Genomic DNA, 26,965 nt, shown 5'->3' on the forward strand with positions numbered 1-26,965 from the left:
AAGAACTAAATCTGGCTATCTCAACAGTCTGTTCCATGTGGGAAATGTCCAGAAAATAGTAGGGGAAGTCTCTGTGTATCCTGTGGTTTAGTCACTCTCCTTAATGTGTTAGGAAGTCAGTGAGGAAAAAATGATGTTCAGGGTTGTAGATGAGACCTGCATCTGCATTTCCATCACCACCATCCCAATAGGGGCAGTGGAGAATTCATGGGCTGAAAACAAAGAATGAAGCTGGGATTATCTAATAATCTCCTAGCTTTGAAAAAGCACCCGAGAAACAATCCTGCCCTAATGGAGTCTGGAATACAGAGTGATTGTTGAAAAAACCTATCCACTGAATTTTTACTTGTAGATTGACGTACAATATTTGCATTATGAAATGGAAACTGTTGAGATTAACAAAATGGAAACAATTGAGATTAATCATATAAAATATAGAATTAATACAGAGTATGAGTTAATATATTCAAATATAGTATAAGAACTGTAGTTTTGATTTAATTTAATGTCATGGAATAAATAAATATGAAATATTTTCATCTAATGAAAAATATGTCATAGCAACTACTTTCTTATCTTACAATGTGAATGTTTTGCTCTGTTGTTGAGTTTAATGGCCAAATTCTGTAGTTAAAGTGGTGCAAATCTAGGTTGAATTCAGCCTTGCTGATACTACAGTGGAACACAGAATTTGGGAATACACATGAAACAAGACGGGGGTGCTGAGCTCAGGGAAACCTCAGGAGCTTAAATGTGACAAAGCAGTTTTGCACAGGGGAGGGCAGTGATGAACTCAAGATCTCCTCGCCAGAAGCTCAGGGGTTCTGGCAGAGCCTGTGGGCTTGGCCCAGTGTCCCTGTGCTGCTGGGACATGGGACAGAGGCCAAAGCAGAACAAGAGCAACAAAAAGAGTAACCAGGGGTTGGTTTGAGCCCTCAGTGCTGCTGCAGCTGGAGCAGCTCTGCCAGAGCTGAGGAGAAGGTGAGCAAGGGGGGCATTCAGGAGGCTTTTCATGTTTAGAAGATAAATACATTTGTTTCATTGAGCCTGGGGTTTGAGGGAATAGCCTCCCATTAAAACATGAAACACGACTTACTTTCAGGGTTACACTTCTATGCAAAACTTATACCTAACATCTGTGAGGATGAAGACTTTCCTGTTCCCCTGCTTCGCCCCTGCCTCGCTGTGAATACCCTGGAGCAACATTGTAAGACCTCACCATCTGCTCTCTGACAATAGTCTTCTCTCTTTCTCTTTAAAAAAACAGAAAATTGGGGTTGCTATGGGACCTGGGAGTTTCATCCAGACCCTTTTGTACAAAAAAAGGTAGATTTAACCTCCCACTATGGGAAGAAGTAGTAAAACCAGAATGACTAGCAAATGAAGGGATTTGGAGCAAAGTTTCAAAGGTTAGATAAATCTATAAAAAATTACCTGGCTTGTGTGCCTGCATAGAACAGCAGAAATTGTTAATGTTAGTCTTACTTGCCTTTCACAGGAGCAAGCACGATTTGTTTATTTATTTTATATACTGAGTCAAGAATATGCCATCAATAACTCTAAACATTCCCATGTTTGAACTAGAAGACAGCTGGCACAAAGAAACAATTACACAGCCATTGGGAGTTAGATGACAGAAGATTTCCATAAGTAATTATGCTCCATGAGTGCGAGGGGGAAGGAAGATAAAGGAGATAATGCCCTTTACAGGGGATAATGCCTTGATATTTTCCTCATAGCCTTTTGCTGTAAAGCTAATGGCAGACAAACTGAAGTGACCCTGGATGTAATTGGCAATAACAGATCTCTTCCCATTCCAGGTCTTCCAATCCCCTCAAATGCAAATATTTCCAGCCACCCTGGTCAGTCTGAGCAAGTAGAATTTACAGGGTCAGGCTCTAAGGTTAGCAGACACACAGAATTTCTGTGCTTAATGCCACTTGGGTACAGAGAATGGGTACTCCATTTCCTTTTCTCCTTGACCTCTCTTTTTTACATTGTATTTCAAATGATTTAATTTAAAAAGTACTTATTTTGTCTGACAGCTTGATGTCAGCATCCATGTGAGAAAAAGATGAGTCAGGCCTCTTATGTTGAGTCTAGAAATGTCATTGAAAGTACCAGTTTTACTGGCAGCATAGGACAGTTCTGATAAATAAAAGGAAGAATTTAGGTGCTAACCACGTTATGGTTGACTTTTACACGTAATGGAATCATGGAATCTTTTAGGTTGGAAAAGACCTTTAAGATGATTGAGTTCAGGCATAAACCTAACACAATATACAGGCAGCAGAAAGTGCAATGTGTAAAACTCTGGTTACAAAGCTGCAGTAATGAAGGGAGCACTTACGGGTCTGGCACAGCATCCCCACCCATCCTCCAGAGCACTCACAGATGTTGGGACCGACACACTCCCCTCCATTGAGACACTTCTGCAGGCAGACAGCTGAACAGGTTGACACAGAACAGGTGAGAGGATGTACATGATGTAGCTGTGTGTTCAAGAGCTCTCTGAGAGGTGACCTGCTGGGCTTTATTCCATATGGCTGACTTCCAAAGGAATGGGTGTGTTCTGTTCATCACATCATCAGTTTGCAGGATTCTTTGATATTTTCTTCTTAAGAAATTTATCCTTGATAACTGTCTATTGGGAGACTTGGCATTTCTCATGCTTAGCTCATCATCAGCTAAGAATAATCTCTCTATGATACATTCATGCATGTTGTATGCCTACTACATATTCCATGTAAAAAACAAATATTTTCATATTTGCAATATGCAATATATGCAATATGTTTAATGCATATATTTTTTTGTTCAGAAATCCTGAAAGAGTGAGTGCATAGTCTGGTGTATATCTATGAGAGACACTTCCTTCCTTCGGCATTTCTGAATAAATTATTAATATTATAAATTCAAGCCACTGGTTCTGAAATCATATTTACTAGCAGGACCCAAAGGGTAAAAAGCCAATATTTTAATCTGGTTTACATACAGTATGTCATCTTGATTATAAATTTATTCAGTTTATCTGTCAACTTCATGGTAATGAATAGCCATGTATGGAAAAATATTCCTTGAAAATATTTTAGGGTGAGAGGTTTTTCTTTAATTACATTTTTATGTAACTGTAGTCAGAGTTACAGAGTAAGAACACGTCATTCTCCAAATTATGCACCAATGACCTTGAGAGTACGTCAGTTTGGAAAGCTTTATAGCAGACTTTAGATAGTTCTGTACTTTGAAATACATGACATTTCTCTGCAGAATGTAACAAAATATGTGAAGCTGTTAAAACATAAAATCAATGCTTCAAGTTTAATACTATAAAAATGAATTTCCATAACAAGATGTATAACAGAGCTGCATGAAGCAGAACCAGGGTTCCCCCACACAGCTTTTTCTTCCCTGCAAGATCAGGTGTTTATAGCATTTTGTATTACCTGTACTTAAAACTGTTATTTCTTCAAACTGCTGAAGCAGCAAAACAGATTCTGTGTTGGTTTTTAGTATTAAAAGATTGCAAATTGGTGTCGACTGGACTAATTAATATAAACTTTGATGGGAGTGAAGGTGCTTACGTTTGTTGCAGTGTTTTCCCCTCCAGCCAGATGGGCAGTCACAGACATTGGGGTGGACACATTTCCCCCCATTCATGCACATGGGATCACAGACACCTGCAGGAACACAACAAAGGAAGAAGGTGGGAGCTGGGAATGAGGGAAGATTTTAGTGGAGGCTCCCTTGCTTCCTTGCAGAAGGTTAGTTGGTTTGTAATTAAAAAACAGAAAAGTGATTTGGAAATGAGAACACAGAGGCTTAATAGGTCCCATAAATCCTTATGGGAAATGCTGTGCAATGTGTGGAAACTCTTTGGTGGAAGCTCTGGTAAGAGCTGCCTCACCAGACAGAGCAGACAGGCTGATTACAAAGATTCTCAGAAAAGCAAGTGGACAGTCAAAGACTGTTAGAGCTTTCCCTTCCGTATGGGAAAATTCCTCCTTCATGTTCTCAGATGGATAAGAAAAGCCTTGATGAGAATAGATTGTTTTCACACAGTTTTGGGTATGATTTTGCATTCAACCAAGCATAAATCCTAAAGATCTATTCTTCCACTGCACTTTTGAACCATTACTTGTTGAAGTGCTTACCTTTTTACTTTATTCTTTTATACAAATAAGATGTGAGAGCTGAGTTGTTCTTACAAACACAAGAAGCCAGATGGGTTTTATGTTGATTTCATTAAAAATAGAATAGCTAGTTTTTGTGTCTCTGATTAAACTATATTTATCAGAGTTGTTTTAGAATACCTAGAATTAAAATCTCACATTTCTGGGAAGTCACACATCTGCAATCCCAACCTTCTTTGATGTAGGGAGATGCCATAGGCAGGTACCTGAATTCCTCCTTTCCTGTCTCTCCTTTCCTGTTAAGGTAAGTGTAGGAAGCACCCATCAGAGGCAGGGGGTAATTCAGAAACATGGCAGTGCCAGCATGGTGGGAGTGGGAATGATTTGCATTTTACATGGAAGGAGGCATTGGATAATTGGGTGGAGTACAAAAAGCCATGTAACACAGCAAGTGGCTGGACTGGGGTAGGAGAGCCAAGTCAGGAGGAGTTTGGCAGTGGAGGTGTGAGAACACATTTGTGCCCGGAGGCTCCTGCCATGTTCAGAGCTTTATAGGCACAGTGGAACTGCCAGTGACTCCTTCCCATGCCTGGTAATCCGTGTCATTCCTCCCTGCCTGTGGGACACAGGGAGCTGGGGGCTCGAGGGGCTGACAGCTAAAACACAGCAGTGCCTCCATCAGCCTCCAGGTTGTGCTGCCTTTTAGCACACCAGCAGCACGGACAGAACGGGAATGCCAATGCTGCAATCCTGACTGTCGAGTTGTTACTGCACACAGGATGTGAATGGCCACAGTCCCCTGCAGACCTCTACTGTAGGAGGTGGAATCCTGAAAAGAGCCTCAAAATAGGGATGATTACTAAAAGGTGGCGTGCAATGCAGCAATTTTTATTTGATGGGAGAGTAACCTTTTGTTCCTCTCTCAGGGATGATCAGGCATTTTTAAGTAGGTAGATTTAGGTTCCCTAATGATTCCTCTGCTGTAGTGAAATATTGCTTCTGTGGCACTTTGTGTGCTGGTCTCTCCCTTCAGTCCACATGCTGCTGCACTGGCAGCTTTTAGAGCTGTACTGCTGCTCTTGCTTGGCTGCTGCATTTGCATTTGATGCTGTGCCAATCCTCCTGGATCCCTCAGCATGGTGACCTGCCCTTAGGCAGGGCACACATGGCCATGATTATCGGGGCTGCTTGGACCCCAGCCCTCAAACTGTCATCCTCCATTTCCTTCTTTCTCCACCTCTCCTGATCCATGCTGTAATCTTGGCCTCTCCTTACTAAGGCTGGCAGGGATCTACAGTTCTTGCTGAGCTATTAAAAAAATGCTGCAACCACTGGTTGAAACCTAGATGAGTTCAAGGGGTCATGGCATCCATAACTCTGAAATAATTTGATGTATTATTTTCCCTCTTTCTTTTTCTCTCCCCTTTGATCTCCCATCTCCAATAAGAGATTTTTGATCCACAATCTTGCATTGTGTTATATTTGACTTAATATTTCAATTATAAAACAGCTCAGACATTCAGAATTTAGAAAAGATGATCCCAAACTATAAAGTTTGGTTCTAGATTTAAAATTACTTTGTGCTTTTTGATATTCATGAACCAACTATAGGTTTCGTTTTGAGATCATATGAAACTTGGACAATATCTTCCCACCACCTCTGGGAAAATAAAATCAAGAAAAGGTAATGAGGGCAGTAGCACTTGTTCAGATGGATATTTCACCTTTTTTTCTTTCTTTTATTGCTTACATTTCCCATATATTTTTAACCTTATACAAGCAATTACATTCCTGTTGGTTTTAAATTTTTTTTGTACTGACAGCAGACTCAGTTGCAGGGAGTCAAATTAGTAATTCAGTAAAGGTTTCAGCGACAGGTGAGGTCCAGTCTTGATTTGAATAAAACATATAAGTTCAAAGTTGACTTTCAGCTTTCCATTTCTCCCTTTTTTTGTTCAGTTACATTACAAACGACCAAGTAGCTATGAAAATAAAGCATGAACTGCCTTCATTATGGCATCTCTGACTTCAGTGATAAATCCAAAGGAGTTCAATTCAAAGTGAGCTAAGGGCTCAAGTCAGTATCAAACCTGTTCTGAACAGGAGGAGCCTTCTGCCTGCCTGCCCTCCTTTTTGCCAAGGAATTCACAAGCGCCTTTAGGTGAATGAATGCAGAGCTGTCTCTCCCCTTTTCCTTCCTGACACCTCCACCTTGTCCTCCCTTTTTTTAACTTTCTTAAATACAGCCCCATCTCAGTACCCATCAGGCAGGCTTCAACATTTGTTAATGATAACTAGTTCGGGTCCTTTCCAGTCCCACTTCTAGGCCTCTATGGAGGAGTTCCAATTTCAAAATAGCAAACAAAAATGTTAGAGCCTCTCAAAGGAAAACTAAATAAATTATCAGACACTAGGAGAGCAAATCAAATTATTGCAATCCTCCCAGGTGCTAGCATGACTTTGAAAAGACTAATTTTTTTTTGCCCTCCTCTTAAGAAAGCCCTGGCATCTTGACCCAGAGACAGCAGTGGTTTGATAAGTTTTCCATCTCTCTTGAGGACAAGTCCTAATGCCATGGATATAAACACATCTGTGTCTTCCCTTTGTTGCAGTTAGCTGGGATATGTCACTGGGAGCAGGGAGAGTCCTGTGCTATCCACAGGTCCTGGGTGCAAGTTTGCTGGCAGTCAGTGAGTATCACTAAATCCTTCATCATTCAGAATTCCACATACTCGAGTCTGTAATGTCCCACAGTTCTGTAAGGCCAGCATTTACAGCTCAGAACCACTTCCATGATGTTCTCTTTCCCTGAACTGCCGGGTTAGATAAGGTAAGCCTATGCTGAAGGTGATAATGCAGGGTGAAGAAGCAGCGTGGTTCTGTGCTCTATTTCAGATGAGGGGCGATTTTGATAAGGTAACAAGCAGCTGCAGGTGCTAAGATAAAACACAGGTGTTGCACAGAACATCACATAAAATGTGCACAGTCCTCCCACGTGCTGAAAGGCATTCACAACTTGCTGACTTTTCTGTTTAATGCTGCAGCCATTTCTCTTTGATGGCTTTAATGCATTTTGACCTTGCAATCACTTAAAATTTCCTGTGACCCTTTTCATAGCTTATCCCCTCTAGGCTCACTTGACCCAGTGAAAGTGCTTCTTGCAACTCTTCTTATCAACCTCCATGAAGCTCCATACCAAACTCTTCAGCCCTAAAATCTTTAAGGTAGTCAGACCTTCTGCTTTGTCAGCCAAAACGAGGAGTTGCCTGCAAAATAAACATTTCTGGAGATGACTAAAACCACCCAACACCTGAAATGTTGTGTTTGGAGTGAAGCCTGTTCTCCTGGTGTAAGTAGCACCAGCCATGGACACCCACAGCTCCAGTGACTTCTGCTGCCTGTCTTTGTTCCCACTGATCTACAGCAACATTCCTTCTAAAACATAATCAGTATTAGGCAAAATATCCCTGATATGCAAAGCCAGAAGGGACTGGAGGCAAAGTTAAGCACTGGACATACTTTGCTGGGCTGTGGATACTAGAATTGATTCTACTGAAGGGCCACACTATTAACCAGCTGTATGTGCTGACCAGATACAGTGATTAGAAACAGACAAACATGTTCCCCAGACTTCCACTGCTTCTGTAGATTATCAGACAAAAACTTTCCCAGTTTAACCTAAGCAAGTTAAAATTTAACCTTTAGACAAAAGGACCTCATTACATCTTTTCTCACTAGAAGGAGATAATAAGTAGTGCAAAGCTTTTAATTTTGTTGAAATAAGAAATATCACCACCCTCATAAAGTCAAAAGAAAAATAGGTGGAATATTACACCATGGCCTTGAAATCCTAGAAGAAAGAAGAAAGAGATCCTCTGCAATGTTTCAGGGACTGAAACATCCGTGTCCTTTCCTGGCCATGAGACTGCAGAGACTATTTCTTTCTGAATCAAAAAATACCTGTCATCATGTATCCTGAGCCATGGCTCTGATGAGGAGACAGTGCATCAAGCTGCAGTGCTGATTAGAAGATGTAGTTTTCAAAATAAAAATAGCTTTTCTTTTCTTTTAATCCTTTTTTTTTTTTTTTTTTTCCTGTAGAATCTGAGTAAAATGACCTGCTTCTGGGTGCACCCTGCCTTTGGATGGAAGAGAGAAAATAGCCTCCAGCAGTAACATCTGTGTGGGCCAGCTAAGGCAATGCATCAGGCTGTATCTTGCTGACAAAGAACTCAGAAATGCGGCCAAAAGAACACCTACTGGTAGATACATACTTCAACTTATCCCTTAAGTCACCATCCCTGTGCTGACATTTCTGGGTGATTCACAGGCACTGCTTTTATTTCTGGCTGGTGTTGGTTTTGAACTGATGACTTCTCTGTGGGCCCAGTGCATATTTCAGCTTGTTCTATTGCTCTTTTGTGGAGCAGGGAGCTTGATCAGTCTCAGGTTTGTTTTTTCTGTGGGCACATGTTGTTTTAATGTTTGTTTCCTCCTTGCTGCTTAGTGGTTGCCTTGATTTGGTGTGACATTCTCAAAAGCAAAGAGCTGTAGCTGTGGAGATACAACCCAATATGGACACAGAGCATGGGACAGGTTTAAAAATACCACTGACTGCTCTTGTCAGGAAAATGCAGCTGGCAGAAATTGAGCTGTGGACAAAGATGAAGCCAGTAAATGTGAAAGAAGTGGATTTTTCGTTAAAGCTGGCACTTCTAGCCCTTTTCAAGTGTTTGTAGGTAAAATATATCATCTACTGATAAAACAAAATGAGCGTGGAGAAGCTCTGTGCCAGCAATGGAATAATTGTGACACTGCAGCCTTAAAGTGTAGGGATGTTGCTGATCCTTTTCACAGGACACAAACTGGAAGGTCAGACCAGCAGTTTCACAGAACAGCACAGTTCAATTGATCAACTGGAAGAAGGTTCTCCATCTCTCTGGGTGCATTATGCACCCAAGCAGCACTGCTCAGATGAAACATTATCCTGACTGCAGAAAGGGAACAATTGCTTGGATGCTTCTAGGCTCCAAATAAAGATTTGATCTTGCTGAGTGATTTTCAATCCTTTGAAATAAAAAAAATTAAAATAAAAATCCCCAAATTGGTGTGTTCTGGCCAAAAAAAGATGTTTCTAACAAAGGGCACCATTGTTTGGATTCTACTGGCAGAAACTAGTGGAGGTAAAAAAATGTCATTCACCCCTTTAGAGGGTATAACTGATGCTCCACAGATCATTAGTGAGATGGATGTACCAATATATCTGCTGCTGTGAAGGTCCCAAATGCACACAGCTCTGAAAAACACGTTATGGATTCGGGACACCAGCAATTTCTAGTCCCCTTTTTCCTGTGTCCAAGGGCAGTGAGGAAATAGTTTTGCCCATGCTGAGTTTTAGGAACATATGTTTTTCCACAGCTTGATTTTATCTGAAATTTCTCATCTGTGTTGATTTGGGTTTGTAGATAAAGAAATAGCTTTCTCTGCAAGCTCTATCTGAGTAACCTTGCATGTGTGATCCACTGAATGCCAGTAATTATAGCCACAGATTAAATGTTAGGGAGAAAGAATGCTTGTCATGTAACTAAATCCCAAATTTTGTTCAGTGCTCTAAAATTTGGGTCCTTATCCATATCAAACTACCAATCATTTTGAGGTTTGCTCACCCTATTTCTCGCTTCATGTACCTCTGACAGAGATGCAAAGCACTTCTTCAATAAATTACCTTTCTGAATAATAAAAAATAATCTGGTAGAAACCTCTGAGGAATGCAGTGCGGGAGAACAAATTACTACAAGACACAGAGGGAGCTGTAAATGTAATTGTGATGGTTGTGGTGACAGTTTGCATTTCTAATATATTCACTTTACCACAGAGCTCTAGCAATAAGAGTTAGTTTGCATGACCTAGCACACATTTCAGAAGAATAAATGGTCAGAAAAATTGTAAACCATATAGATAGCAGTGCAACGTCAGTGCTTTGCCTAATTATGTCTGGGTCTTCACTCTGATGTGTACTCTGATACACTAATGGGGCTTTTTAGAGATATTAAAGCAGGAAATAAATCTAATTTAGTTATTAGTTTGGTAAAAATGAGAAAAATAATTACTACTATATGGAAAAACTATTGAGCTGCTAGGCTGCACTGCTAGAGTCAGTGTGTGATGCTCTGCATGGCTGTGTGCTGTCACGTTGCTCCCAGCAGCTGATAACATTTGCTGTCAGCTAAGGAGCATCCTGATCTGTCCCTCTGGACCTCCAAAAGATTCCCTGCGAGTGAGTGGTAGGCAAGACTCCTAAACCTCAGGAAACCAGTGGGGGATTGTGACTGCCATACAGGCAGGGGACTCCCCACTCTCCTTGGACTGAAATGTCTCTCCCTCTTGCTCTCATGATCTTCATTCTGCCTATTGTCTCTTGTCAGGTGAAACTCTGGACATGCAATAGTGTCATATTGGGATAGCTGTAGCATGCTTCAGCTTCTTTCAGAATGAAATCACCATAAACAAAATCATCACGTGTAGGTGCACTTTTGGATGCTTGGGGAATTTTCTGCTAGGAACGGTGAGATTTTGAGATCATTAGTAAATCCTTTTTCTCATTTACAGGCTTGTTTGAGTCTGATTGCACTATTAATTTGAAGAGGACTATAGCTCTACTTTAGTCATCTTTGCAACTGTTAGTATATAATTAATGTGGGGAATTGCAAAGTATACTCTCAGCACAGGTCATATTCCCAACTTGTTAGGGGCTTGAGTTTGGTAACATTTTCTCTTCATGAAGAATGCTCGGTGTTTTATTAGGTCAGTGAACCATTCCAGCCTGTGTATAAATTGTTCTGTTGAGCTTCTTTCTTGTCATGCCTGAATGAGAAGTGAAAGAAGATTCATACACACTCTGTTGATTGTTTTTGCAGCTCTGTGCTTGAGGATGATCTGCAATTTAGGCCATTTGGGCACATTCTCCTTGGTGCAATTTGGTTCATTTTCATCTATGCAGAGGAAAAGGGAGATTCAAGTCTCAAGACAAGGAGAGCAGCCACAGGCAGCAGTGGTCTGGCTGATAACCCAGCCAAAAAGTAAGGACCTGGTCAGGAAGTTTGGAATAGGACTGCTGCCTGCACTGGCACTGCACTAATCTGTTCATTACCCTGTTGTTATCTGCCTCAGAATTAAGCTTGAGCTTACATGGAAATCAGTGCTGGAGAGGATTGTCTTGCCTGTGTCTTTTTGTGGATAAACAGACAACATTAATCTCCATGACCATCTGTCCTCTGGGCTTTTCGAGTGATAGATCCATTGCTCCTTTTTTAAGAGACGTTTAAAAAAATATTTTAATAAAAAAATAGGCCCTCAAAATGTTGTTTCTTAAATCAATTAGTGGGCAAAAAGCACTTATTCTCGCACAGAAGCCCACTGCAAAGAGAGATGCAGTAATTCAGGAATTCCTTTTCTTTTGCTTTAGGCATGCTATTACATACAGCAGCTCTGGCACATTTCTTCAGCTTTAAGATACAGGTAAAGAATATTAAAATTTAGATGTTCTATTCTAGTAAAATTCACGCTGTAGTCTGGGAATGTTCAGCTTATGGAATGAATAAAAAATTTAATAAAGCTTTTGGGCTTATTTAGGAAATATATTCAGTTCTTACCCAGATGTATTCTTGTTCCCTTCCTGAAAAATAAATTTAGACAGATGCATGTGCTCAAACCTCCTATTAAAATAAATGCATCAGCTACATATATATGTGAAAGTTTAGTGTTTAAGAAAGGCCGACTAATGGTTTTATCACAAATGCTTACAAAGAGTGAGCACTGAGGAGCAGTGCTCTGAGAGCAGACCAAAAACCAGGTTGTGCCATGAGTCACTGTCTCCTGTTGGGAAGTCACAGCTCTCCCTGTTCCCCCCGGGCAAGATGCACGGATCATGTTTTGTTCAGCTGAATAGCGAAGACAGCAGTAGTCTGTTTTTTTTTTTTTTTTTTTTTTTTTTTTTTGGTTCATCTTCCATTGTATTTCCTTCCCAGGGGAGGAAGATGACATCTAATATGAACCATATGAACCTATTCTGTTACATAGACTGGAAAATCAAGTAAGGACTGAGACCAGTGTTTCCTTTTCCTGTGTCTCCAGACTGGGCACCAACCAAGGAACAAGCCAGCCAACAAACATTTGTACTTTTGTTGCATAGATAATGCTTTGAACAGGAAGTTACAGGTCTGTTTGCCATAAGCAGCTGCTCATTTACTTCCAAACACCCACTGTTCAAGCATATTTGCCATCCAGGAATCTTAGACAAACACTTGTTCCTTTTAAGCACATCCTTGCCATATGAAAAGCAAGTCTGATGGAAATGATTCCTCCATCCATTTAGATGAGATATGTGGTTTGTTCCCTGCTTGTTTGTGTGGGAGGGTTTGCTGGACCTTTGGCTTGCAAACTGGCTGATTTTTGATAACTTAAGTCAATCTGGCTACTCAGTGAAGACATTCCAGGGAATATATCACACGGTGTCAAGATGACAACTCGGTGGGAGTCTGATTTGTTGAGCAGTAAAACTTCCTGCTTATGCAGCTGGCGAGGCAGTAATGTACAGAAACATTACATGGGAAGGCTGGAATGTGGGAAATCAGTGACTTTCACAATATGACATTGCTTAGCAAAAAGCTGCCTTTGAAACCCAGTGTTCACATTTCCAATTAGTTTGCCTCCAGCTCTCATGCAAGGAAAGTCCTCATGCTACCGGGAAGGGAAAAGAAAGGAGGAGGGAAGAGGAGCAAGCAGAGCTGGAGGAATGGCTGTGAGTTATATTGCACACCGTGAATTGGCTATAAATCCTGGCTGCAGGAATTACTGAAATGGAGAAATAGTTATCTCCTAACTCCGAGATCCAATCTGCAAAACCCCAGTGTCAGTGCAATGATTTATTTGTTACAAAGTGATCAGGATTGAGCCCAACACAATGAAACAGATGCACACAGAAACTCGTTCTCAGTTTTAAATGGGGAGCAAACCCCAGATCTCTGGCTGTGTTATGTGGCCACAAAGACACAGGTAGTGCCAAAAGAGGGGCTGAGGTCAGGCTCCAGGTGAGCCTGGCGTGCTGGAAAAGGCAGGAGGAGGATGCTGTTTTCCTGTGACCTCTGCTTGCCGATGAGCTCCAGAGGGAGCTGTGGCTCGCCTTTTTTTCGCTCAGAGATGCACTCCCAAGAAACAGACAGCAGAGGAAAGGATAAATGTGCGGTCCCATGAATCCCTCCTCTTCTCCCCTTCTCTTCATTCCAACCTTTCGTAAGAAAACTCAGCTTTTATAGGCTTTCATTTTTAAAGGTTGTTTGTAGAGCAGTCCTATGAAAATACACGTAGTAAATAAAGTTGTCTCTGCTTATAATTTTTGTAAGGATGCAGTAGATATCAGTCAGAACCCTGCTTTAAAGCCTCCTGAAAAGCAGTGACATCCCAGGGTTGTTAAAGCTGTGTTTTTCAAAAGGGAATTCAAACCACTGCACGAACAGTTTTTCTTTAGTGCCCGAGTGTGTTTGTTGGATGCAAAGTTGATCCAGAAATATATTTTATTTTGAGGTGCTGCCAGCATTTGCCTCTTCCCTCTCAACAAGACTGATTACACTGGAAATAATCCTTCTCAAGTGAGGATAGGAGGTAGTAGATTGCTGAGGCACAACCACACATTTCCCTGTCAGCGCTGCCACCCGCCCGCCCAGGGCGTGGGTGTCTGCTCTGCATAATCACCAGGCACTTATTACAGCTGGCAGCCAATCAGACCTCGCTGATTTACACTTTTTGAGGTTTTGGAGTGATGTTTATTTAGATACAAAACACAAAACTTCAGGCTGAATGCCTGAAACACTCTGGAAGCAAAGGAGAGCAAGCTCGAAAAGAAAAGACGTGGTGTCACCACTCTGTCCTGAGCGATTTTGGCTGTCATGCAAACAGTATTAGAAATTACAAACTGCACCGGGATGAAACTAAGAATCATAAAGCAGAAATTCCAAACTGTACAGGGATGAAAGTGAAAATCCTAAGCCATGGTTCTACGTATTTAAAATAAACCAATAGTCTGTTTGGGTTCAGTTCAAAAATAACCTGTCTCTGATGGGTTGTGTGACTTTTAGTTTTAATTATCTCCTTCAGTTGAGAGTCTGAAGCTGTCAAAATTAAATAGAAGATTTTCCTTCTCTGTCCATGCAGGTGAGATATGAAGAAGGAAAGAGAAATGTCTAAAAGCAGTGGAAACAATACCAACGTATCAAACAATGACAACACTGAATAAGCTGCCAATTTGTCTGCCTTAGTATTAAGTTTGCTCACTCTATCTTGATAGGTTTTTATTAGGTAATAATCCAATCCAAATTTCTGAGATTATAGACTCAGTGTAACTACATAGTAAAGCTGATTTGCTGTCAGAGATGTTTGAAACTGTGCTAGAAGTATAAAAGTACATACAGACAGAGCAATTTCATATTCAGAGTCCAAAAAAACAATTAAAATAATGATAAAATCCTTCAAAAGGATTTTTTTCTCAGAATTGTCACATTCATCATTGTAGCTAAACCACCTGTACATTTCTCAGTGTGGGTTACCTGGCAGCAACAGGGGACACCACTGAGCTGTGATTTGGGCCACAGGCTCACCTTTAGCAACCTCTCTGACATTGTCCTGGTGATTTGGAAATGGGAGATGATGCAGTGTTAAACTTCCAGTTAGCTTCACCTATGATCACAGCTTTGCTATCATGATATGTGTATTTTTTCCTCACTCTTTGTGTGAATTTTACAACTCTGTGCAAGCTGAAATGTCCTGTGCAAAACAGGGCTCAGCTACCTTACATGGAGTCCTTAAAGCCTGACAGAAAAGATGCTCAAATCCAGAAAAAGAAACCCTCTGTAAAGCAGAAATCTGATGGTTTTTTCCTGATTCCTTCTTGCCATAGCCTTCCCAGGACGGTCAGCAGAAGCACTGCACAAAAAGTCTCCCAGCTGGATTTCTGACCACTCAGGCACCCAGTACTCTGCACAGTCAGCTACCCCAGGTAGCCTCAGGATTATCAAAAATTAAAATAATTTTTTAAATTAACTTGATAATGAATAAATACAGATATGTTTACTTCTAGTGACACTGCAGGATGACCTACATGATACTCAGCTCTTCTTGGAATTTCAAATGGATATTATGGTAGTTTTTAACATGTTTTATTTAAGAAAAAAAGGGGTTGGGCCGTGGGGATTCTTCACTCTAGGGATTTATTCTCCACTTTTTCATTTGTCTGTGTGTGAGTTAGGAACTTGTGCCTGTGTTTACACTTTCAGCCTTTCAGTGTATGGCACATATACTATCTAATCCCCCAATCTAGTCTATGCCTGATGCAAAATGATGTGAAATCATGCCTAAGACAGGGGTGAGATGTGTTCTGCATTTGAACTCTGAGAGGTTTATGGGACAGAGAGCAGCCTCCCACTGCTGGGAGCACTGGTTTTCTCTATTTTGTGTGGAGGAAAGTGTGCAAAGGTCAGCTGAGACTGATTTCTGCTGTGCCCTGCAGGCTTCTGCTCCAGAGGAGCTGCAAAATCTGGAACTTCTGCCAGAGGAGAGAGAAGTTATTCTATATAGCAACAATTGTTGTTACATAGAATATATAACAACAGCTCTAGGAGAAACTGCTTGTTATAAAATCTTGTGAGCTAACTACTTCTTTTGATGGATCTTGATACTTGTCCCATGTGTTCTTGATTTAAGTCAAGAAAAAAAGAAACATTACTGAACATTTTTCACCAATTAGCAGTCAGTGGCCAGCAAAAAGTTGTGTTTTCCTTCCACTTAATTATGTTTCTCTTCATTCATCACATTCACAGGCCCTTTATTTAAGTTTTTATAACACTAGGCTAAATAAAACAGATTAATAGCAGTTATTGAGTGGAATGAAGGCTTGGATCAGACAGAAAAAATGTTTTCATCATTTCAAAAAAACATTTTTGCAAAAGATTATGTCAAGATGGACAACAAAACCTCATAAACTTTTGGAAAGTGGAAAGAAACCCGCTGTGAGTTGGTGGAGTTTGGAGGATTCCAGGGAGTGCTTTGCTCGACTGCAATCATCATCAGTGCACTTCCCTTTGATCTGCCTGGAGATGTGGCAGGGTGTTTAAAGCTGGAAACAGCACTTCTCTGATGTTCTCTAACCTCAAAAACAGGATGCCAAACATAAGGTTTTTTTCCTCCTTTTTTTCTGCCTCCAGCACATTCCTGCCAGAACAGACTATTCAATTGTGCACTGTGCGTCACGACCCTCCCTGCTGCAGGAGGGGAGAGCGGCAGTGTGGGGAATGAGAGGGCTTTTGTTGCTGCAGGGAATTTTTTACTGGCTTCTTTTTTTTTTTTTTTTTTTTTTTTTTTCCTCTGTGTGTGAGAGACATAAAATGCTCTGGAAATGTACAGATTCTTCCTGCCAAGAATGGTTGTTTTCACAGCTCCCCTCTTGCCAATTTCAAACTGATTAAGAAATAATAAATAAAAAAAAAAAAAAAAAGTTTTCACATACATTTCCTAAGTTCCCTGGCTGACAGATATTGTTGAGCAATTGAGTCTGTAAAAGCGCCAAAATAACCTATTTCCCCAAAAGAATTGACAAATCAAATATTAATACTGATGGTAACATGAAAAGGGAGTTTTCAGTGACAAGAACAAATTCAAGGATGAAGTGCTGTTATCCAATTACCTTAATTAAGCTGGAACTATGATGTTCTAATATTTTTAAGGCTCTTAGTCAGCTTCTCGGCCTTTGGCTTTAATTTTTTCCCCATAAAAAAAAATCTTTCATGTAAAATAATTAATTAATCTCCAAATACGAATGTTACTCATTTTTAACATATGAAATATTTAGAGAGGATTCCAGCAAAATGTTCTCCTCCCAATTTTGACTTGACTTATTCTAATTAACATGTTGGTTTTGGGTATAACCTAGAGCTTTGTGGGCTCTGATAGAAACATGGGTGATCACAGCATAAATACAGGCTAAATGTTCTGTGTAACATGCACAAAAAGAAGAAAAGCTGTATAGGAGTCAGAGAATTGTTGGAAAACAAAGGGAAATGTGCAACTCACTTTTCTGGCACCTTCTTCCAGCGTAGCCCTCGGCACAGGAGCAGACATTGGTGCGGACACAGTGACCACCGTTCTTACAGGGGGGGATGCAAACAGCTGGGCAAAGGAAAGGAAATGTTCAGGGCACCAAAATCATGTGGGGCATCAACACTGCCAAAACACAGATCCCTTATTTAGGTGTCTCTGTTGGGAGAGCAGCTCACAGAGTAGGGTTTTTTTGCTGGGGTAGGGAAGATGTCTCCTCAAAGGGTGATTTGGGCAGTGCCTGGATGGAGACTCTGATTCTGTGTTTGTGGAAAAAATGTGGGGCATGATTCCTAGCACTCAAGGGTCTCCTAGATATGTGCAGTTAAGTGGTCAGAATATTCCCAGTGGTGTCAGACTTTTAAGTCTCTGTCAAAGGGATTCCTCAAGGGCTTCTTCCCATGAAATATAGATCAGTGTTTGACATTTGCAAACTTGGCCTTGGTGCTTGGCTTTGCTTTCCTTCCACATCCATCCATTATATCCTCCTATCAATTCCAGATCCCATGAATGTGGATACTTATTTTCAAGTTTTAACTCTGTCTAATCCAGACCACTTAAGAAAAAAAAATTCAAATCACCTAGATGTTGAAAATCACATTCTGTGTTCAAGAACAAGATCACCAAGTTACTGTCTGTATAATTTTCACTCTCTCCTTCACCCCCGACATCATAAAAACAAGGAGTTTCCAGCAAGCTCCATTAGCAATTAGATTTTTCTGTGTGAATCATTCACTTGCAAAAATATTCATCAGGACCACATTCATCTAGGAGGCCCAGGGAAACGAGAGAGAGAGAGAGAGAGAGTAAGAGCAAAGAACTTTTAATGTTGCAGTAGTTTTGGTAATAAGGGTGCATTTATATTCCCAGATTCCCAGATTCAGGAGGAGTGATTAGATCCATATTGAAAAAAGGAAAGTGAGTGGTCTTAGCACAGGGTTTCCAGCTGCTTGGGCCCTAAGTTCTCTTTCTTGTAAGTTCTGCCTGAGATCCTGGGTCATTAAAGGATTCATCATTTGCCTTCTGCAGCATAGGGTGAGAAGCCCAGGATACTGTTATCTAGGACAGGGATTCAAAATCAGATCCTGCTCAATCAGAACAATATTGGATCAGATTTTTAAGCAAGGATCTGATGAAGTCCTACAGAAATCTCCCATCCACAACACTTTAAGGTGGTCAAATAGGTGACATTGTTAGCCCCATTTGAAGGTAAATTATCACCTGGCTCTGAAACACACCACAGGGTACCAAAATAAACAAAGTACTGCCGTGCTTCAACATTTAATTGAATAGTTGCTAATTAATGATATCACTGACTCAGTTTTGGAGTAATTATTTAGTTACCATTAATGGCATCACCAATAAGTTCTTACTTCTTCCCAATACCATCAGGAGCAATAAAAGGTGGATTTATGACAAACTATAACAACAAAGGAGCACAAGTAGTTATGACAAGGAGAGTCTCTGGATATATTTCATGTGGGGGTAGGTAATGTTATAGGTGATATTTATATTTTGAGCCTGGGCCCTTTATCAAGATGATAAATAGAACTCTCTTACCTCTCTGGCACTGTGGCCCATAGAAGCCAGAAGGACATGAGCACATATTTGGCCGTACACAGACTCCTCCATTCAGGCACACAGGATTGCACACAGCTGGATGGGAATATAAAATGACTTTATGAACCTCTGATAATGTTGAACTTTTTAGAGTAGGCACTCTTACTGCTGCACATGTCATTAGAATTTAATATTTCTGGTGATGCTGTGAAAAGTTTAATGCAACCCTTGCAGGTCAGTTGGGCTGCAGCATTTATTCATGGTTGACACAGTGGGAGCATTTCAGTGATATTTTAGCATAGCTTGGGAAATGAAATAGACTATAATTTAATGCAATAATTTAATTTATTTTGGATGTATTCCTTTGATTCACACAGTTCATTTATTTCCATTCCAGTATTCTCACCAAGCATGATCCCGAGGTAGTAAATGTAGTCAAATAAAATACACCCTGGATAACCTGGGGATGAGATATTAATTGTTTGCTGCTTTGTCTGTGTTCAGCAGAGCATTGTGGCATTTCCATGGACTTGAATAGGTGTGCACCAAAAAACCTGTTTGTTCTGCCTCATTTAAATGCCAGTTCCCACAACACATTGGCTCATTCATCACCAACAAAGCCACTGGCTGAGCTCCCTTTGCCTCTTTATGTATCTGTTATTCCTCTAGATGATACAACAGGCATTAGGAATTAAAAGCTGTCTTGCATATTTCTATGTGGCAAGTACCAGACTGTTAAAAAAACTATTAGAATTTCAAATTGATTTAGACTGTAAGTCAGTGTGTAAAGAATAAGGAATCTGATAAAGTTTTTATTGTAAAGCAGAGTGATACTTTAAACCAGTCTTCTTCCTTCTGTTCCCTTTGTCTTCCAGTGTCTTACAGAATAGCCCATTAAATAAATTAAATGCATTTAAGCTTAATAAATTAAGGGTAACTAAAATGTTTCAGATGAACTAAAGAAGAAATAAAATGTCTATTTGAAAAGAGAAAAAAAAATGAAATCATAGTCTATATGAGAGGCTTTTCTGACTAAGGAGCAGTGGCTTATGAAGTCAAAATGGATTTAATTTATCGCTCAAGGGGAATTTGGTTTAGTCCTCTCATTGTCCTGGCTACTTCATAGATGTCCATAATCTTGTCAGTCTGTTAGTGTTTATATTTCCAATGGTAAAGTCTTTTTTCATTTTTATACCTGTATTCTTCCTGAGATTCCTATCAGAACACTTGAAGTGGGAAACCCTAGCAGTGTCCACAAAATACTCTGTGCAGTGCACACAAAACAGTGCCAGAGAGGTGAGTCTGGCAACCTTTCACCAAAGCTGTCAACAGACAAGAAAAGTCCTCCTGCTGTTATTCTGGTCTGGAAGTTACTGCTACTGCTGCTTATTGTCTGTCCTTCTCTTGGAATGATTCTGTTTAAAGCTACCCCAAAATAAAATTGCAGAACTCCGTGAGAAGAAAAAGCACAGCTAGTGGGAACCAGAATAGCAGCGACAATCCCAGTCATTTCCTGGGCTAATTTATGTGTCCTCAGTAGGTCTGTCATTTTAACACTTACAGGAAGAGCAATCTTCAGGAGATGGAGGTTAAAATGACATCTCTCACCTTCCAGGAAAGGTAATGCAGGCTGAAGGTGTCTCAGTCATTTAATATTCACCGTGGCAGAGGCAGACTGCCTCTGGAGTCTTGAGGTCTGGCACTGATTCAGGTAGTCCTCGTCTTTTAATATTTCACTATTTTGCATAACTTTTGTCCCAAATGAGTGCTGTAGTTCTGTGGCTTTGGAGAAAATATCCACCCCAGCTTTTGGGACTTCGATCCTGAGAGGGGGATCTGAGCTGTGTCTGTTTAAAATGTTGAGCCCTGACTAGAAATAAGTTCCTAGTTGCAGTCCACACCTTGTCATTTTGTACTGATGGGTGGAGGTGGCTTTTTCCTGAGCTCCCACACTCCTGTGGATGCTTTTTGTAGGTGCTCTGCAAGTGAGAGATGCAGGCAGGAGGAGCAGTGTGAATTCTGGCAGCACAGCAAGCTAAGAATTATCTCCAGAATCACACAAGCTTAAAAAGCTGCAAAAAGATTTTGTTTGTAGGTTCCCACTGTAAAACCCTGAAGTTTAGGTAAACATCTAAACTTAGGAATAGTTACATAAACTCAAGGTTTTGCCCTGTATTTGGTCTCTTCTTAGGCTCTCATTGTTGAGGCAGCAGTTCCCAGTGTGAGCAGTGAACTGTGGGGGTACCACAGGGATTTTGGGGAGCAAAGGGCAGGATCAGCCACTCACCTGTCTCACAAGAGGGGCTGCTCCATCCCTGCCTGCACTGGCACTCATCTGGTGACACACAGACCCCCCCGTTGTGACAGTGCCTGTTGCACACCACTGGAAAACACACAAAAGATCAAAATCTCTTATCACCAACACCAGTGCAGATCCTAAAGTTGCCCTATTACAGCCAATCACTGATAGTATTAGTCCAGGAGGTAAAATGGGGGTAGAATCTGTCCCTTTCCTTAATTTCCTTCCCTATTTGAAGCCATGCACCTGAAATTCTTCGCTTTTTAAATATTCCAGCTACTTGGCTTCATAGATAAAATTATATTCCTCTCAAGGGCAACCTGATATTTAAATAAGCAGCAAGGACTGTAATGATGGAGGTGCATGTGTTCTGCTGATATAGAAGGGTTTGAAGGCTGATTTTCAGATATTGTCTGTATTGAACCTCTTTTTAGACTTGTATTGCAGAGTACTGTTATATTGCAGTATTCTGTATTGCAGATTACTCTTAATAGGTATGGATGGTATTTTGTGTTCTCAAAATTAGCATTCACTCACAATCTTAAATTTCATAAATATTACTATAAATAACATGCACCTTTTTTCCCCTTCTTTTTTCTTTTCTTTGTTTTTCCAGAAGCAATTTTACGTAAAAAGTGTTGATTTAGATGTGCATATTTTTACATAATACAACAATGCTGCTGGTAAATATATGCTCTGAAATAGCTACTGTATTACTTCAATGTGTTATCCTTTGTATTCAATAATCATTTTAAGGGGAAATGCAGGAAAAAATAAAGAAATAAAGGAGTTCTTTTGGTTTTTGGTTTTTGGTTTTTTTTTTTTTTTCGCTTGTAATTTTCTGCTAATTGAAACATGCAATGAAGAAAGCCTGAGTGAGTTCATACATACTGGTTTCACACCGAGGTCCTACAAATCCATAAGCACAAGAACAGGTGTTCTGAGGCAGACAAGTTCCTCCATGCTCACACGGTGGCTCACACTGGGCTGCAAGAGTGAAACATGGGGAAAAAAATTGCAGTTCAAATATTACATTCTCAGTGGTTATGAGCACGGCACAGGTTTCTTCTTTCCCCATCCCATTTTATTAATCCAGTGAGTAATTTGGCTGAGGAAAACACTGCAGGATAGCAGTAGATATCACATTAGTAATACAGCACTAATGAGCAGCTGTATAAAGTCTGCAAGGGAATGGTTTTAACATAATCATATTTAACTTCTGAGCATGCACATTTTTAACTACATATTTTGAAGGCTGGTGATGGATGAAGTACAAATGCAGTTACAACTCAACATCCCTCTTTACAAATTTGCTTTGTGGATGGTCGGTAAGCCTTAACAGGTGTCAGAACTCACAATGAGGCAGAGATTAAGTGTTTCTTCCTTATAGAAAAGAGTTGTGTGTGGATTTTTCAGCAATATGGCAAACATTTAAGCAAAAAAGTTAAAAGCATGAGCTCTACATACAAAGGAGCAAATTGGATAAGGATTTCTTGACTTATTGCAGTATGCAATGTTATTCTGTGGAAGAAAGAGGATGAGTGTGGAAAGCACTGCAGCTCCTGAAACAGGCTATTTGCTGAAGGCATGCTTGTTTTTCAAATGTTGATAATTTTGAATCTAAAAACTTTATTGTACAGGGAGCCTGGAAATTTTGGACCCTCCAACCTATGAGCTAAGGCAGGTGCCTGATAATTTTTTTGCTACCCTCTAATAAGAGGTAATGGCAAACTTAAAAGAGGACGAGGAAGATCATTGAAGGGACAGGATGATCACTGAAGGGACAAAATCATCACAACAGAGGGGACAGGATGACCACTGACACTCAAAGGAGAAGCTCTGTGGCAGGAGCAGAGCAAGAAATGTGTGTCAGAGGCACCTCATGCCTCTGGAAAAAAAAGGCACCTCACATAGCAGAATGAAAAATATCTTCCCTTGTGTGTGGGAAGTGAATACAGAGAAAAATGTTGTACTTTGGCTCACTTCACTGGCAGAGCTTTGACTTTTATGAAGGATATGAAGCTAAGCAAGGTTATTCCAAAGAAAAAGCAAAATGAAGCTAACGAGAGCTGAAACAAAGCATCTTTCATTTTAAGTATTGTTATAAGGGAAGAGAACCTTAATGCACCACATATTGTTCTTAAAGCTGGAAAATGGGCTGTGGAAATGGAAAGCTAAATGGAGGACTATTCCTGAGGAGCCACAATTTAAATGCAGTTATTTTGTTGAAGAGCTCCTCACCTCTTGTGGCTGTCACCACATGAATATGAACCATATGAACATATGTCACCATGGAATACGAACTTTGCCATCCAAAAACAAATAATGAAAGACCTCACACATTTTCCAATTGCAGTAAAAAAGGCAAACTCCAGGAAGGTGCTTTTAAAGAAACCATTTTGACACAAATAGCATTGAAAAAAATGTATTTGGTATTTAACAGTAAAATTTTCAATGCTGCATTATATAACTTTAGGATTTGACCTTCCTAAGAATAGAAAACTTACAAGCTGTATTTTAGATCCATACTGTATATTCTGAGAATGTCATTAAGCTAAATTTAGTCTTGATTGGATGAGCTATAAGGTTTAGATATTTGCAAATCAACATGTGCTTAGCTGAAATTCCAAGTATACATCTGTGGGAAAAAAACAAAAAGAAGGGATAAACTCAAATAATCTTTATCTGGACAACTAAATAGATTTAGATATGTTTAGGTAAGGTATTAGGAAGAAATTATTAGCTCTGAAGATTATGAAGCCCTGGCACAAGTTGCCCAGAGAAGCTGTGGCTGCTTCATCCTTGGAAGTGTGCAAGGCCAGGTTGCATGTGGCTTGGAGCAACCTGGGATAGTGATTTCTTTGCAATTAGGAATTAAAATCAAGTAGAATTGATTAATAATGCCTGTGTGGAGGTAAAGGGGGTACAAAACCTGGGGAAAAATGTACCACTCTTTTAAAAGTACATTAAAAGTGATTGCCTTTCCTGCAGGATGAGAGTTGCATAAAGCCTCCAGGTGCCTGAGTGCTGTGCCAAGCACGGTGACATTCAAGCACATTATGCTTTATTTCAGCGTGGTTTGTGTGCAGCACTGAGAGCAAGTGTGTCCGTGTGAATGGAGCACTTTCCATCTGGCCTTTGCACATTGCAAGGTGCATCTGAACTGTCAGAAAAGAACACGGTGTTTTGGATATTAAAACATTTAGCTCTTATGGTGACATTTAATGGTAAGGAGTTTAAAACTGTTCTATTACTGGTGAATAGCAAAAGATAAAAACTGAACACTGTTCTCTGTGAGAGTAATATCCACTTAAAAGACATTTCCCACTGTAATAGAAATATACTGCTTATGTCATATTATTTTCCCAAACTTCTATCTTTCATCTTCTGAAATGAATATTTTTTTTTTCCATGAGCATTTGCTAAATTGTGGAAAGGTATTGCGGTGTTTTTATACTAAGCAGTTTTGGATAGGACAAAATAACAGCAAAGAGGAAAACATTGCTGCAAATGGTCAATCTTGCTGTCAAGTGTACGTATGTTTATGTTTACAATTTAAAATCTGGAGGTGAAAATGGAGAAGTGCATTATAGTTTTCTTTGAAAAAGCTTTTTGGGAAATATCCCCAAACTTCTATTTTCCATTAAAATGAGATCATACAGTTTTTATAAGTTTCTCAGCAATAACTTCAGGGGCACTCAGGAATACCAGATGCTGCATTGTTTCCCTCATTTTCCATAGCCTAATCAGCAAATGTCTTCCAGGACAGAGTTATTGCTTGGCATCTCCACAGTGAATAACTCCCTGTGCCATCCACACGTGAGGCCCTGGGTCTGTGCAAATAAAGCCAGGCTTGGAGCTGGGAGAGCATTGCCTGCTTGGAATTTTGCACAAAAGTCAGATCAGGACAGACTTCACTGAAGTTTGTTTCATTGTACATTATTTATTTCCTTTCAAAGATACATTAACCTAACTTCCCTAATGTGAAGATGAAGTTTTAATGTGTTCAGCACAACGGAAGGGTGAAAAAAGGGAAAAAAAAGTTCCTAGGTTGTTTTTTCTTATGGAAAGCTGTGGACTGAAGCATTTCTTTTGCATGTAAGATGCACAGATAAATGAAATGAAGCATAGGATTAAAGCATGTGTTACTGCAGTTAAATTAACTCATTGCATATTTAAATAGTCCAGCAGTCTGGGGCCCAGTTATGAGAGAAATGTCCATCATAGCAACTGGAATATTAAGAACAGAAACTTGACTGAATAAATTGGGAATACAAATGCAGACACCAGTGCTGGTTAGGTTGTAGCAATGCATTTTGTTTTGTGAAATGTCAGCTGAGTGCTCATCTGCAGCCAAAAAAAACCCGAATAAAGTGGTAGGAATCGTTAAGAAAGGAGCAGAGCACAAAATGCCAGACTTCATTATGGTCTGTATCCATGGTGAACTCCATCTTAAATACCTTGGGCAGGTCTGATCCCTCAGCTCAGAAAAGCTACAATAAAAGTGGAAAAGATGCAGAAAAAGATGCAAGGATAAATAAAAAACAAAAAACAGGTTATAGTAGAGCTTTTGTACAAAGAAAAGTCAATATATGAGGTCCTTGGGAAAAATATGAAAACTGATATCAGACGTGATCTGGAAAGGGTGAACAGGATAAAGTTCCAAGGCATCACCTTGGTGTTTTGGAGCATTTCTGAGAAGCTGTTCTGGAGAGTATCCTTATATCTTTCCCACATATAACCAGACAAATACAGCTGACAGCTCTTTGAGATAGGGAAAGGACTTCTGGTTTGACAGGATAGATAGTTTTGGGTGTAAAATTAAAAAAAAAAAAAAGAATGTGAGCTACCCAAATTTTTTCCTCGTTTCATGCAGCTGTACATGGTGAAGTCATAATGCTTTCCCAACTACTCCATCTCTCCTGTTAGTTTGAAAATTAATTGCTTTGAAAAGTGATTTCATAGTGTCAAGGCAATGCTGTGCTTTTAACTCTTGAGCAGAAAGCATGACTCCCATTGCTCTAGACTTCCTTTTCTCTTAGAAACTACTGTACAAAGCCAATAAAATAGTTCATATTTTTAGTGACTTCACCCTCTTAAGAATATTCTTCTAAAGTATTATAACTTTATCTTTGACAGGAATGCTGAGGCTCTTTTATGGCTGCTGAAATACTGCAAAAATACCAGTCCTTAACTGTCAACCTAATCTAAAATGATTTTAAATAATTGCCTGTATTCTATGAAATGGAGACTGACTTTTTAATGGTATAGTTTTAGTGACCAGACACTCCCTATCAAAAGAGCTTGGAGTCAGGGAAACCAAAAATAAAAGGGATGACCAGAAACTTGGTTTAAATTCTTATGTTTCATCAGTTTTCAGACCTAGGTCTCTTAGAAAGAAGCCCAGCAATGATACCCAAAGCAGAATTTTTCATGAAGTTCAATCCTGTTATCAAATGGAAAAGAAGTGTTCCACCTTAGGGCACCCCAGGGAGCTCCAGGAGTACAACAGCTGCTCCCAGGCAGTGCCATATGCACAGTCCCTGGGGAATGAGCTGAGCCCAGGGAAATGACAGCATTTCTCCCTTTTCCTTGTCCAGTGCATGCAGCATCTTTGCAAGTGATAACCTGTGCACCTTGGCAGAGTGGGGAACAGAGGCAGGATGACAAGGAACTGCTCTAGGGTGACTACCAACACTAACAATTATTTCAGACTGTTAGCCCCAAATGCTACAAATCACTGCAGCACATGTGCCACTTGTACCACACCAGACAAAATGTCAGGAACACTCTGGCATCAATCCTGTTTGGGCTCGTTCTGCATTATTACACT

General features: G+C 40.1%; 1 protein-coding gene across 1 annotated transcript in view; it reads right to left on the reverse strand.

Moving 5' to 3' along the window:
• LOC106849921 (von Willebrand factor D and EGF domain-containing protein-like) overlaps positions 1-26,965 on the reverse strand; it is a 187,942-nt gene that overhangs the window by 63,053 nt on the left and 97,924 nt on the right. The window contains exons 19-24 of the mRNA XM_088168290.1: positions 22,024-22,119; positions 21,121-21,216; positions 18,834-18,929; positions 17,250-17,345; positions 3,582-3,677; positions 2,351-2,446 (exon numbers count right to left, since the gene is read on the reverse strand). Coding sequence (XP_088024416.1) covers positions 2,351-2,446; positions 3,582-3,677; positions 17,250-17,345; positions 18,834-18,929; positions 21,121-21,216; positions 22,024-22,119 — 576 coding nt within the window. The remainder of the gene's footprint in view (positions 1-2,350; positions 2,447-3,581; positions 3,678-17,249; positions 17,346-18,833; positions 18,930-21,120; positions 21,217-22,023; positions 22,120-26,965) is intronic.

This window comes from Sturnus vulgaris, chromosome 7, assembly GCF_052056855.1.
Source record: "Sturnus vulgaris isolate bStuVul1 chromosome 7, bStuVul1.hap1, whole genome shotgun sequence".
Taxonomy (NCBI): domain Eukaryota; kingdom Metazoa; phylum Chordata; class Aves; order Passeriformes; family Sturnidae; genus Sturnus; species Sturnus vulgaris.